At 35.4% G+C, this 13458-nt stretch overlaps 1 protein-coding gene across 1 annotated transcript in view; it reads left to right on the forward strand.

The window, feature by feature from the left end:
* The first annotated feature begins 534 nt into the window (after positions 1-534).
* The window catches only part of LOC107671352 (pleckstrin homology-like domain family B member 1), a 27377-nt gene continuing 14453 nt past the window's right edge, over positions 535-13458 (forward strand). Inside the window, exons 1-4 of the mRNA XM_016464252.1 lie at positions 535-812; positions 9608-9676; positions 9747-9870; positions 12348-12530. Of these exons, the coding sequence (XP_016319738.1) occupies positions 789-812; positions 9608-9676; positions 9747-9870; positions 12348-12530 (400 nt within the window). The 5' untranslated portion in view covers positions 535-788. The remainder of the gene's footprint in view (positions 813-9607; positions 9677-9746; positions 9871-12347; positions 12531-13458) is intronic.

The following is a 13458-nucleotide window of genomic DNA, read 5'->3' on the forward strand; positions in this document are numbered from 1 at the left end:
TATACAAACTATTAAACAATAATATACTCACAATTCCCTTGATGCAGGATAAGGATGAAGGTGAGGAATGACACTGCAAGAGACTAAAAGAAATAAATAAGTAATAAGTGATAAATAAATGCATGCTTTGCTCACAGCAAAGCAGAAAATATGACATAAGCCATAAAAATGACACATAACAAATAAACCTAGAAATATATAATTAATATATATTATATTATATAATTATAATATATATTATATATTAATAATTATATATATATACGTTTTATGTACTTCTAGGCTATACAACATTTTGATAAAATAAAGTGAAGATGAAATATTGTGTAACATTCTATCAATATTTCTGGTTAATTTCAAACTGTTGCTTTTAAAAACTAAAGGCGGGTGAATGTTTTGACCCATGTCACAAGAACCAGTGAGCTGTCAATGCTGGCTGAACTGCACGCGCGGCTAACTCCAGTGCGCATGCGCACTTCAGCGCACGGTCTAGTTCCAGCTGTTGCGCATTCCACAGCACAGCGGAGTCGCCGCTGGCCAAGAGCGACAGGACAGCGCCTTGAAGTCACCAAAGAGCCACGGGACTTGCTTCATTTCTGTGAAAAATAATTATTTGTAACAGAGTCCTTGTTTTCAGATTTATCAATAACGTTCGGCGGAGCTTTTGGAGTTTACAAAGAAAGGGAAATATTGAATAGGCTTGATCTTCATTTGGAAGCGCACAGGATATTTGCGGAAGAGCGCTATACGCACCTTCAGTATAAGTGTCTTTGGAGCTGCCATTCAAGATGACAGACATCGTTTCAGCAATGGTGAGACTTTTTCCCGTTTTACACAAAAAATAGTCCTTAAAATAAAACTTTAGCTATTTAATAGAAAGCTGTTCTTTTAGTAACTCGGAATAAGCGCACGGTGTCTCTGACTATATATATATACACTATATATATACAAACTGGGTAAATCTTTAATTAGGGATATTTAGTTAAAATACTGGAAGATCAATATCTTTCAATCTATATGATTTATATGGTACTATATTTCTACACATACGGCATATGGGATAGTGTGGGTTTTTAATATTCCATGTGATGATAATGACATTTTCATCAAGCTGGACTCACTAACACAAAACTTATAAAAACAAGTATTAGATTTCTCAATTAAAAATCACAAATGCTGATTAGTTTGGTTATGACACCTGAAATTCCTCTTTTTCTATCATAATGTAAAAACTTTCAGTCTTCTCAAAGAAAAACTAAACAAACAAATGATTCATGTAAATACAAAATGAACTGAAATCATGTTCTTTTTAAAAGTGTCCCTAATTGTTAGCTTGTCTAATGTTTTGTAAGCTAAATACTGATAAATATGATTGATAAGGTTTATTTTGGCTGCAGTATTTATTTAACTTAATCTATGATCAACTCTTGGCACAAGTCATGGCATGGGTCTAGATGTGTTTTGTCTGTTGAATTCATCATGGGCACTGAATCATGACTCTGAACTGAGAGATAGGCATCATACAGTAAACATCAAACACCAGAGACAATGAAATAGCCCATTTTTAAAACAATCTGAAAGCAAACAGGTAAGGAACTAGTGTTGTGAGGTACCTGATTGAACATAGAATAATCAAACTGAACCAAACAAATGATTTGAAGTTCATATTGTGTTTTTTTTTGTGCATTGTTTTTGTTTTATTTGACTTAAATGACCCATCTGTGCACAAACAACAGCATTAGAACCCTCAAACCAGATGTTTTGGTTGTAAAGTAACAGTCTATGACACTCAGAGCACAATTGTTATAGTTACATGCATAAGAGCAGCAATTATTTCATGAGTCAGTGTGAGGGGATGAAAAGAAATAAACATGTTGTGGACAGACACAGAGAGGGATGCTAGAAGCTATAAGTGAAAAACATGCTATAGTTGTGAAAACAGTGGACATGCCACTCAACACACAATTGGTTTTAGGTCTGTTAAGCTGACGGTTGTTGATGGTTCAGATGTTACAAAGACAGTAATCACTTGTGCTGAGTGACGATTCTGGCAATCAGTATAACCATGGCAGCAAGAAAAAAACATCTGCATGAGGTTTGTTTGCATTCAAAAACACCTCAAAGTTAGGTGATTTACTGTGGACCAAACATACACTCTTGGTTACATATGGGGGTTTTCACAGTGATGCCATATAAGAACCATTGTGAGTTCCCCAAAGAGTACGCAGTTTTGAAAATAATTCTTTGTGTTCTTAGTGTGAAGAACATTTAAAAATCTAAGAACCTTTTGTGGAATGGAAATGTTCCATGAATGTTAAAGATTCTACATGGAACTATGGATGCCAATAAAGAACATTTTTAACCATCTGGTGACATTTTATGTTCTGAATTTGTACAATTTTTTACTTCATCTCAATGGTACGAAACTTTTGGTATGACTTTTGTGGCACTTGCTATATGTACACAAATCAGATGATTAGAAAATTCTAAATTAAGTAGTCTTTGATAATGTCTAAATATATATCCAAATGCAAAACGTAATAAAAGTAATTATGTCTGAAAAAATATATTCCTAAAATTTGTAGTATTTTATAGAATTAAATGTTGCTTAATTAAAATACAAAATATATAAAATTAAATATTATTGAAAGAAATAAAGTATTACTTTCATCTTTAAACACAAATTTCTATATAAAATTTCATATATAAAATTATATTATGTACTGTTAATAATTAAACAAGTGGTTTTAGTGTAGTGAGTGTTAATGTCAACATTTTGTTAAAACATTAACTTGTACAATGTAGAAAATTCAACAAGTTTTCAAATAGACTGACTGTTTAAATTGGCTTTATGTGTAAAAGAAATTAAAAGAGCTTTAGAGGAATACTGTTAGAATAATATTACGCAAGGTTTTGCAGCCTAATGTGGATTTCCTTACGTTCTTATTCCTGTAGCCAGATGCAGCTGTAACAACATTCCACACTCTTTCATTTGTTAACTTTGGAATTTGAGGCTAATGATTTAAAAGCTCTTAATATGTTTTTTCAGACAATTTTTGAAATCTTGCATTAGACCAATTATTTATTCAGTTCCTCACGTCTTTTTATTGAAAAGCAATTTATATCTGCAAGTCACATTTGTCCTACCTCTACAAAATCTTCCAAATTGCTGTCGCAATTATGGTCTTTATAGTTAACTGTTGTTATTTTTAAACATAACAACATTAATATCACCCTCCTAATGCAACATAATGATTTTCAGTGGCCTGATAGTCAGTGAAAGACTAGAAGGGGAGGAAACTCAGAACAGAGAGGGGTTTGTCTACCTAAAAGATCTCGCATCATTAAGTGTGTCCAGGGGAAGCAAGTGGGCTGCTTCAACCCTTCGTAAATGAGCTGCATGCCATGAAGGGAATCCCATATTAAGCTGAGGTCCAGGCACAATGAGATCATTGTCACATGTGACAGACTGGACTAAATAAGCAGCGCTGCTTCGCCACCTTTAAGAGATCAGATGGGTTTTCTATGCTGATATTGTTAAAGAGGCGAGTGCGTGACCTTTAATCAAAGATGATGACCCCTAATAAAAGGCAAACATGTCAAAGTATCTCTTTAACATGGCATTATAATTTCAGAGCCAACACAAAGCCTGCATTCATGACATTTCTTGTATCTAAGGCTATGTATGAATATCCCTTCATTTATTCTATGTTAGAGATCATTGCAAATCTGAAAGCTTCATTTCGACATGGACATCACTGAAAATAATTATAACAATCAGTTTAGTGAGTCAGATGTTGATTCAGTAGCCGCTCAATGAGGGACTGTCAGACTGAATCCTATTAAAGCGGTTAGTTGCTTTTTGAATTATTCAATTAAAAGAATCAGCTCACAAGAGTAATTCATTCAGGAATCAGACTATACTGGTTGTGCTGCATGTTTTTCACTCAATAAAAAGAACCAGCTCAAGAGAGTAATTTGTTCATGAATCAGGATACACTTGTTGCGATGTGCATTTCTGATTCACTAAAAAGGGTCATTCGGACTACACAGGTTGCACTGTACAATTGTAGTTCACTTATTCAGTAAATAGAACCATTAGTTCAGGAATCAGACTACACTTACAATTTTGATTCATTTAAAAGAACAGGCTCGTAAGGTGAATCAGACTACACTGGAGACGATGTACAACTTAGAGTCACTAAAAATGACTTGCTCACAAGAGTCATTTGTCCAGGAATCAGACTACATTGGTTGCACTGTATAATTTTGATTCACTTAAAAGAACAGGCTGATAAGGGTCATTTGTTCATGAATCAGACTATGTTGCTGCATGTTGCTGATTCACTAAAAAGAACTGGTTCATAAGAGTTACTTGTTTAGTGAATTGAGCTGGCTCACATTGTATGTTGTTTTTGCATTTAGTCTGTGAAGACATCATATCACTACTGATTTATTTTGCTGTGGTGCTAAATATTGCTGTACTATTCCAGCAGTATGTATGCACTGCATGCAATACATTTGCCAAAATGTACCATATACAACAGAGCTCACCTGTGATGAGGTCATGTGACAACAATGTAGCATGCTAATATTTGAAATTTTTATTGTACTATAATGCCTACAATTAATAAATAATATCAAAGCCCTTAAAATAAAGGTTCCAAAAAGGGATTCTCACAGAAGAACCAAAGAAGATCAATTTATATATGGTTCTTCTATGGTTCTTCTAAGAACTATTCACCCCATAGAACCGTTCAGTGAATAAAGATTCCATGAATGTTAAAGGTTCTCTGTGGGACCATAGTTGACAATAAAGTACATTTATTTTTAAGGGTGGCAGTACACAGTAAATAGTAAGCTAGTATTCCATTCCAAACAGTGCATATGAAAGAGGAACCCAACCATGACAACCAAGATCAGCCTACGCCAAACGCATTTGGAAATGACCTGGAAAGCGGTGTTCTTGTTAGATCTGATGAGGGAAAGGAATGAAAACAGGGGGAGGTTGACAGACCGTTTCCCTTTTTAAATCTCCCACCTGTCCGCCGAAATGCTAACCTTGTGTGTGGCTGTCACCACCCGTCCTGCAACTCTGGGTGAGACTTGAATGTGTGATCCTTCTTTGATCATCCAAAGAAGAGTCGATGGAGTTGTCAGGAATGTTCTCCCACATCATGTCTTGCATAAAGCACAAGGACTCAAAAAGCCCTTTGTGTCAAATTCTGGCTTTGCCTGCTTCTTCTGTTTCTTCATCATAGATCTAAAGTCTCAATGTTCTTGTAACACTCCTGTCTTTCTCTCCGAGTCTGTCTCCACAGGCTTATCTTTCATCCTGTCTCAGTGGCTCATAAAATAAATGTTGTTTTCAAATTAACACTCTCCCCCTCTTCCTTCCCCCATTTGATTTCTTTCCTGCATGTAAATAACCCTCCGCAGTCTTTATGAACAGTCTGGCTTCTTTGTTTTCTGTAGATGTCTGAACATGCCTGAACATTGCAGCTTCCACCTGAATCAAGAGGTCTTGATGACTAAAGCCATAGTCAGGGTCATCTAACAAAGATCAGCCAGTGTTTAAACAGCAAACCTGCCCTTATCGCCCCACAGTTGCCCACATCTATAATCCCAAGAGCTGATTGGATGGAGGTGCGCTAGAGAGGAATGTAGATGGTATTTTGATCCTGGGGTGACATACCAAAGTAGCTCTCAGAAGCAAAACACTGGGACATTCCTGCAGGAACACGCCTGTCTACCTGTCAGGAAAGAGGGCAAAGAAAGTTGAGGAAGGGGTTTTTGGTTCATGTGCAGTTGTTGTTGAGCTGTAAAGTAGGTCATGTTATTGTCAAGTGCCCTCTTGGGATGTGGCCAGACATGAACTTAGGGTCTTAAATATCTAAAAGGACTTAAAGAACTTAAAGTTGAACTTTTTTACATAAGTAAATTATCCTCAGTTTGAATTTAATGCAGTGCTGTTTAATTTCTGTTCACTTTAAATCAAGTGAGTTTACCTTATCTAAATACACTATAATTCAAAAGTTTGGGGTTAGTAAGATTAAAAAAATATATATATTATTACTTTTATTAAACAAGGTTGCATTCGATTGCTCGAAAGTGACAAAAATACATATTTATAAAGTTACAAAATATTCTATTTCAAATCAATTGTTTTATTAAATTGTTTTTAATTATTTTAAATTGTAATAATATTATAATATTTATATAATACCTATTTTTGATTAAATAATTGCAGCCTTGGTAAGCAAAATATGCTTCGTTCAAAAGCATTAAAAAAAAACTTTTTAAAAATAGTGCACTTAAGCAGGCCTAAAAAGTTGTACATATTTCCCATTCCTTGTGTGTTTGTTTAGTAAATGTTTTATCACATATCTTAGGGCAGTGCTAAATAAAATAAATAAATAAAATGTTTTTATGATCACTTTTAAATATAAAACTTACAGATTCCGAGTGTATAAACGTACGAGCATAACTGCACTGCTAACATTCAATTCAATTCACGATACAAATTAAGTTTCTACAATATTTAGTGGTAGCTTATCAGTGGTGACTGTCAGTTAATGTACATATGGCAGAAATGTAAGTTGCCCACATCTATAATCCCAAGAGCTGATTGGATGGAGGTGCGCTAGAGAGGAATGTAGATGGTATTTTGATCCTGGGGTGACATACCAAAGTAGCTCTCAGAAGCAAAACACTGGGACATTCCTGCAGGAACACGCCTGTCTACCTGTCAGGAAAGAGGGCAAAGAAAGTTGAGGAAGGGGTTTTTGGTTCATGTGCAGTTGTTGTTGAGCTGTAAAGTAGGTCATGTTATTGTCAAGTGCCCTCTTGGGATGTGGCCAGACATGAACTTAGGGTCTTAAATATCTAAAAGGACTTAAAGAACTTAAAGTTGAACTTTTTTACATAAGTAAATTATCCTCAGTTTGAATTTAATGCAGTGCTGTTTAATTTCTGTTCACTTTAAATCAAGTGAGTTTACCTTATCTAAATACACTATAATTCAAAAGTTTGGGGTTAGTAAGATTAAAAAAATATATATATTATTACTTTTATTAAACAAGGTTGCATTCGATTGCTCGAAAGTGACAAAAATACATATTTATAAAGTTACAAAATATTCTATTTCAAATCAATTGTTTTATTAAATTGTTTTTAATTATTTTAAATTGTAATAATATTATAATATTTATATAATACCTATTTTTGATTAAATAATTGCAGCCTTGGTAAGCAAAATATGCTTCGTTCAAAAGCATTAAAAAAAAACTTTTTAAAAATAGTGCACTTAAGCAGGCCTAAAAAGTTGTACATATTTCCCATTCCTTGTGTGTTTGTTTAGTAAATGTTTTATCACATATCTTAGGGCAGTGCTAAATAAAATAAATAAATAAAATGTTTTTATGATCACTTTTAAATATAAAACTTACAGATTCCGAGTGTATAAACGTACGAGCATAACTGCACTGCTAACATTCAATTCAATTCACGATACAAATTAAGTTTCTACAATATTTAGTGGTAGCTTATCAGTGGTGACTGTCAGTTAATGTACATATGGCAGAAATGTACGGAAAAATCAATTAAAGACAATCAAACAGATGATGAACACTATTAACAGCAATTATTATATGATGCAATCAAACTTATAGCAAAATGTGGTAGTTTATGTTGTTTCAGGGTTGGCATCATCTGAGGTCCTCTGAGGGGTTGGCATCAACATGTTACTATCATGGCAAACAGTAGTATAGAATCATGGTTGTAGGTGCACTCTGATTGGACCCTGGCGTGTGGATTGGAAACGAGGGTGTTTGAACAGCAGTGACCTCATTCAGGAAGTCAGTTTTGTATCTGAGGAAACGGGAACAGCATGAGGCGGTAATGGTCAGATGGCACATGCAATTCCTGCTTTCAGGTCTGGAGAACCCAAAAAAAGTATGTGGACACTCAAGAAACACTTAACACAAAAAGGTCCTAAATTGAGTCAAACTGACTTCACTAAAAATCATATTGGAACTAGTTCTGCAGTCCAACAGCATTTAGCATTTGTAACCACATTGTTTGATATTTTGGGTTTCTAATGCAATTAAATTATTAGAGTTTAACTCTAGAGTCTTAAGTGTCCAAATACTTTTCGCTACATCTCTCTCTATGTATATGTATGAATCTGAGCAGGGTCAGCAGAAATGTACATAAGCCCCTCTCTATGGTAACTGCAAATCTGGGATGGCAGGACCAAAGCAAAGGCCATTTCTCACCATATCTCCATTGGCATGGTATACCAAACACTCCCAGTGACTTGTGGGAAATAATAGGCATGGAACATTCCTGCCTTTTCCTCCCACATTCCTGTTTTTTGCTCCTTTGGGATCGTTTTCACACACATTCCAACCTATGTTACGTGTGGCTGCTGGATTAGATTGTATGTTCGCTCTGATGTTTATGGCCCTCAGGGGCTTGATTGTGAGTGTCTTTGCTGTACCTATCTTGTTACTGGAGTGCCATTAAACATAATAGCTTTTTTCTTATCTGTATTCACTCAATGGTGTTCAAGCTAGAACTGATAGATAACCAGCAATTGTTTGCTAATGTTGGCTTTACATGATCTAACCCATCATGTTGGAGTAAATATTAAAGTATAATTTTCTAAACATCATAGTCATAGTGGAAGGACAATTGATTAGAACTTATTAGGGTTATTTTAAGGGGTTAGTTAACTCTAAAATTGTATTCTTGTCGTTATTTACTTTACCTTCATGCTTTTCCATACTTTTAAAGTATTCATTCTGGAACACAAAAGAAGGAATTCAATGTTCTTTCTGCTCTTTTCCATACAATGAATGCTGAAGGTTGACAGGCACTGTTTGTCTCTAAAAAAAAAAAAAAAAGCACAATATAAAATAGAATTTAAAAATGTATCAAAGTACTCATGCACTGTATTGCAGGTGTTGTGAATCCACAAATTTATCTCATTATTTACAAAAAAATATTAAAGGCATTTATAATGTTACAAAAGATTTCCACTTCAAATAAATTGTTGTTAAAGAATCCTGAAAAAATGTAGCACAGTTTCCACAAAAATATTTAGCAGAACACCAAATTTAAACTGATAATATTATGAAATTTTTTGAGTGCCAAATCAGCATATTAGAATGATTCTGAAGGATCATGTGATACTGAATACTAGAGTAATGGCTGCTAAAAAATCATATTTGCCATCAGAGAAATAAATTACATTTTAAAATATATTGAAATAGAAAACAGTTATTTAAATGGAAATAATATTTCACAATTTTACTGCTTTTACTGTATTTTTGATCAAATAAATGCAGCCTTGGTGAGCGTAAGAGACTTCTTTCAAAAACCTTACAAAATCTTACCAGCTAAATTTGTATTTGTGCTCTACTTAAGAAACAGTGAAAATAAGTGAATAAAAATGTTAGAATAATTTTAATTCTAAGTTAAATATTTCGGTTAAGTACATGTCATATTTTCTGAGAAGTTAAGTCTGTAAAGCCCTTTGATGATTATACAACAAGTATGTATATGTTTAAACATATCAGCTCTTTGTTCTTCTTGTGTGGTACAGGATACAGAGCCAAACTCCCCGGCGAGTGTCCTCGAACTAGAGTCAGATCAGAGCCTCGGTTCTCCTAAGGTTAGTGGGCCATTTGTTCTTCTGTTCTTTGAGGTAGGAACTATTAATGAGCTGTAATGCACTGTTTCAGAGTCCACCACTGGACCTGATTGACACAGGAAAAGGACTGAAGGTACAAACTGCGACCCCTCACCTGGTCAGCCTGGGCAGTGGAAGACTCAGTGTAGCCATAACCCTACTACCTCTAAAGGAGGGTATGTGCTTTTTTTTCTCTCGGTTTGAGTCTGTCTATCTATCTCCCGATCTCCCTCCCTCACACACAAACCCAAATAACCATGAACAATAGCCTGCAAAGAATAGATCTGTAAATAAGCCCCTCTATCTGTGTGTGCCTTCATGAAACAGTGGATGCATGTGGCTTTTATTGTTAGTGCACTTAGGTTATCATAGAGGAAGAGGGTGGAAGGATGGGATGTAAAGCCGGAACCCGGTGCATCTTATTTAATCTTTACCTTAAAGGGGTCATATGATGCTGCTAAAAAGAACATTATTTTGTGTATTTGGTGTAATTAAATGTGTTTATGCGGTTTAAGGTTAAAAAACACATTATTTTCCACATACTGTACATTATTGTTTCTCCTCTATGCCCCGCCTTTCTGAAACGCGTCGATTTTTACAAAGCTCATCGGTCTGAAAAAGTGAGGTGTGCCCTGATTGGCCAGCTATCCAGTGCGTTGTGATTGGCCGAATTCCTCAAGCGTATGACGGAAATGCTACACCCCTTACCATATTGTGATGCCTGCGGCAACCACATGTGACGTATCGTCCTCTTTTGGAAGGCCAAACAAAGTAGTTTCGCTTTCACAACAAAACACAGTGCCTTCAAGACATGGTGGCGGCGGCAACAATACTACAGCGAGAATAAAAGTTACGCCTTCTTTCTTTGGGTGAACATTTGGGCGGCGTTATGCAAATCTTCCCAGATAGTGACGTAGGTATGTGGGGGCGTGTTAGAACGAGCCGTTTTAGGTAGGTGTGGCTGACTCTTAACTTTTATTAAGAATATCTCTTTGGATTTGAGACTTTAGTCTTTGCAACTTTACAGATCTTCTTTATGCACCAAGAGCTTGTACTCCAAAGAGAAAGGAAAAATTGAAATCGCATCATATGACCCCTTTAAAGAAGCAATAAGAAGGGTCCACCTGTCTCTGATTACACACAGGTGTCAGACTTGTTCTGATGACACCACGTCTGTGCATATGGCCCTTGCTCATTCCTCGCCCCTCTTATCACGGTCACCATGGTAAATGCTGGAATGCAATCTGAGAATGGTGCAGGAAATGAAGTGTGCAACCTATCAGAATAGAGACAGGACAAGGAGTCAAGCTGACTTCCTCCCAGTGGGACGGAGTAATAAAGTCACAAGTATTACAGTACCGCCATAGTACTGAACACACACAAAGACTGATTTAAACTTGCTATTTCAAGGCAGTCTAATTATGTTTTGATATAAAAAGAGCAAATATTTGACCATATCCGTTAGTAATAGACTGTGAGGTGTTGAAGTAAAGCTGTAAGGGGGTGATTTGCGTCACTGGTTGAGTGTGCGAGCCAGCAGAGGCCAGAGAAGAGTGGGAATGTAAAACAGAAACACACACGCCATTCCTTGGAACAGTTACATCTCCATGCCAGCAACAAGTCTCCAAACTGTGACTAAAATTGGCAAAAATTAAGGAGAAAAAAAAAACAATTAAAAAAACAATTTATGATCATTTTAAATCATTTTGTCACTGGCGACAATCCAGATGACTTTGGATGCATTTTTGTCAAATGTCAAGAGCGCAAACAAGGGTTTCCTGCATTCAACAAACACACAAGCGTGAGCCGTAGAGTCCAATTCACGAAGAAATTACTCCTATGAACTGATTCTTTTGAATCAGTCATAAAAAAAAACCTCATAGGGTAAAATCATTCAGAAGCATTTCTTCACAAGTAACAAATAGTTCACAAATGACTCCCTAACTGAGTCATTTTATAGTTATGTCTGATTCAAAATGAACTGTTGCTGTGATAGATTTGAGTCCATTTACTGACTGGTTGTTCATATGACACCATGTAATTAAAAATATATATTCACAACACAGTTTTATTGAAATTATTATGAAGAATTATTTAATTATTATTAGAAATTAACTGTAAAAAATGTATTGAAATAAAAAATATTCAAATAGTATTGGTTATTTTTTGTATAGTATATTGATGTGAACGTTTTTGTAGGACTGAGTACCATGAATACCATTTCAAACTAAATTTATACTAAATATACCCCAAATAAACCCTTAGAATATTTGTCCTTAATAATATTTAGTCTGGAGCCCTAGTCACGGTTTACCTTAACATTGCTTGTAAATCACCGACAACGCTAAAAGCCTACTTCAAGTGTACATTTTCATCAAAATTCAATTTAAAAAAGCCCCCAGGGGGTAAAAATGTAAAGCCTCAGAGTTGGTGAGAATTTTTTGGCACTGAATAAACCTTACGGCTGAACTAACAGCAGCACAATATGCAGGATTTATGGATGAACTGATTAAATATAGATAACCACACTGCAGACATATGTATTTACAGTCTTACATTTCTTGCAGTCAACATTAATTTAAATCAAACTCACAGTGGCACTGAAAGCTTGCACTTACACTACAGTTACAAACTGAATTGCTTTTTATTACAGGAATAACACGCATAGGCCGTGACGATGCCCCTGTACCTCAGGACATTGCTATTGAGGGTGCCGGCATTGAAGCAGAACACTGCAGGATTGAGAACAGAGGAGGGGTCGTCACTCTTGACCCATGCGGGCACCTGTGTTCACTTGATGGAGTTCCTGTTACCAGGCCCACACTACTCACGCAAGGTAACCACAATATGAAAGTGAAAGTCAAGTGTGGCCAAGTATGGTGACTCATACTCTGAATTTGTGCTCTGCATTTAACCCATCCAAGTGCACACACAGTAGTGAACACAGGCCCGGTTCTACGGGGGTGCTAGAGCACCCTCAAAAATCTGTATTAATGGGATTTGATTGAATATTTGGCAAACTATCCAGTGAGTTATAGTTTGCGCTCTGGAGATCGATTTCTATGTCAATGTGTTTTTGCAGCATTGAGCAATGTAGCCAATCACGGACAAATCTGTTGATTTCTTAAATCAGAGGCATTTTAAGTATGAATCCACTCACCGCTGAAATCGCCAGAGTTTTTGTTCCGGTATTGTGTTTAGCACAAATCATCTCATTATAATAATTGTGCAGCATAGAAAATATATATATGTATATAGGTGTCCGTTGCTATGGCGCAAAGAGCGCTCATAATCACTAAAACACTGTCACTCATCTTAGTTCACATACATACATACATATATATATATATATATATACAGTGTTGGGAAGGTTACTTTGGAAATGTAATAGGTTACAGATTACAAGTTACCCTACTTGAAATGTAATAAGTAGTGTAACTTTTCAATTACTTTATTAAAGTAATGTAGCTGATTACATTTGTTTACTTTTTGATTACTTTTCTAAATTTCTAATGTTTTCAACTGTTAATTATTTTCAAACATTTAAAGCATGCAGTGTTAGCCTTACAGTAGTGCTCAACTGATTAATGTCAGACTTTCAAATCCTTCATCACTTGAATTAAGATGATAAATTACTGAATTTTAAAGCACAGCCACCACAAAATCAGACTTTGAGATCGTTCTAAGGCAAAATACATATTTAAAATCATAACAAGAAATAGTTTAATAGCTATGATACTGTTTTTGAAATCAAATTTTTGCAT

The sequence above is a fragment of the Sinocyclocheilus anshuiensis genome, unplaced genomic scaffold (genome assembly GCF_001515605.1).
Source record: "Sinocyclocheilus anshuiensis isolate Anshui unplaced genomic scaffold, SAMN03320099.WGS_v1.1 scaffold1568, whole genome shotgun sequence".
Classification (NCBI taxonomy): domain Eukaryota; kingdom Metazoa; phylum Chordata; class Actinopteri; order Cypriniformes; family Cyprinidae; genus Sinocyclocheilus; species Sinocyclocheilus anshuiensis.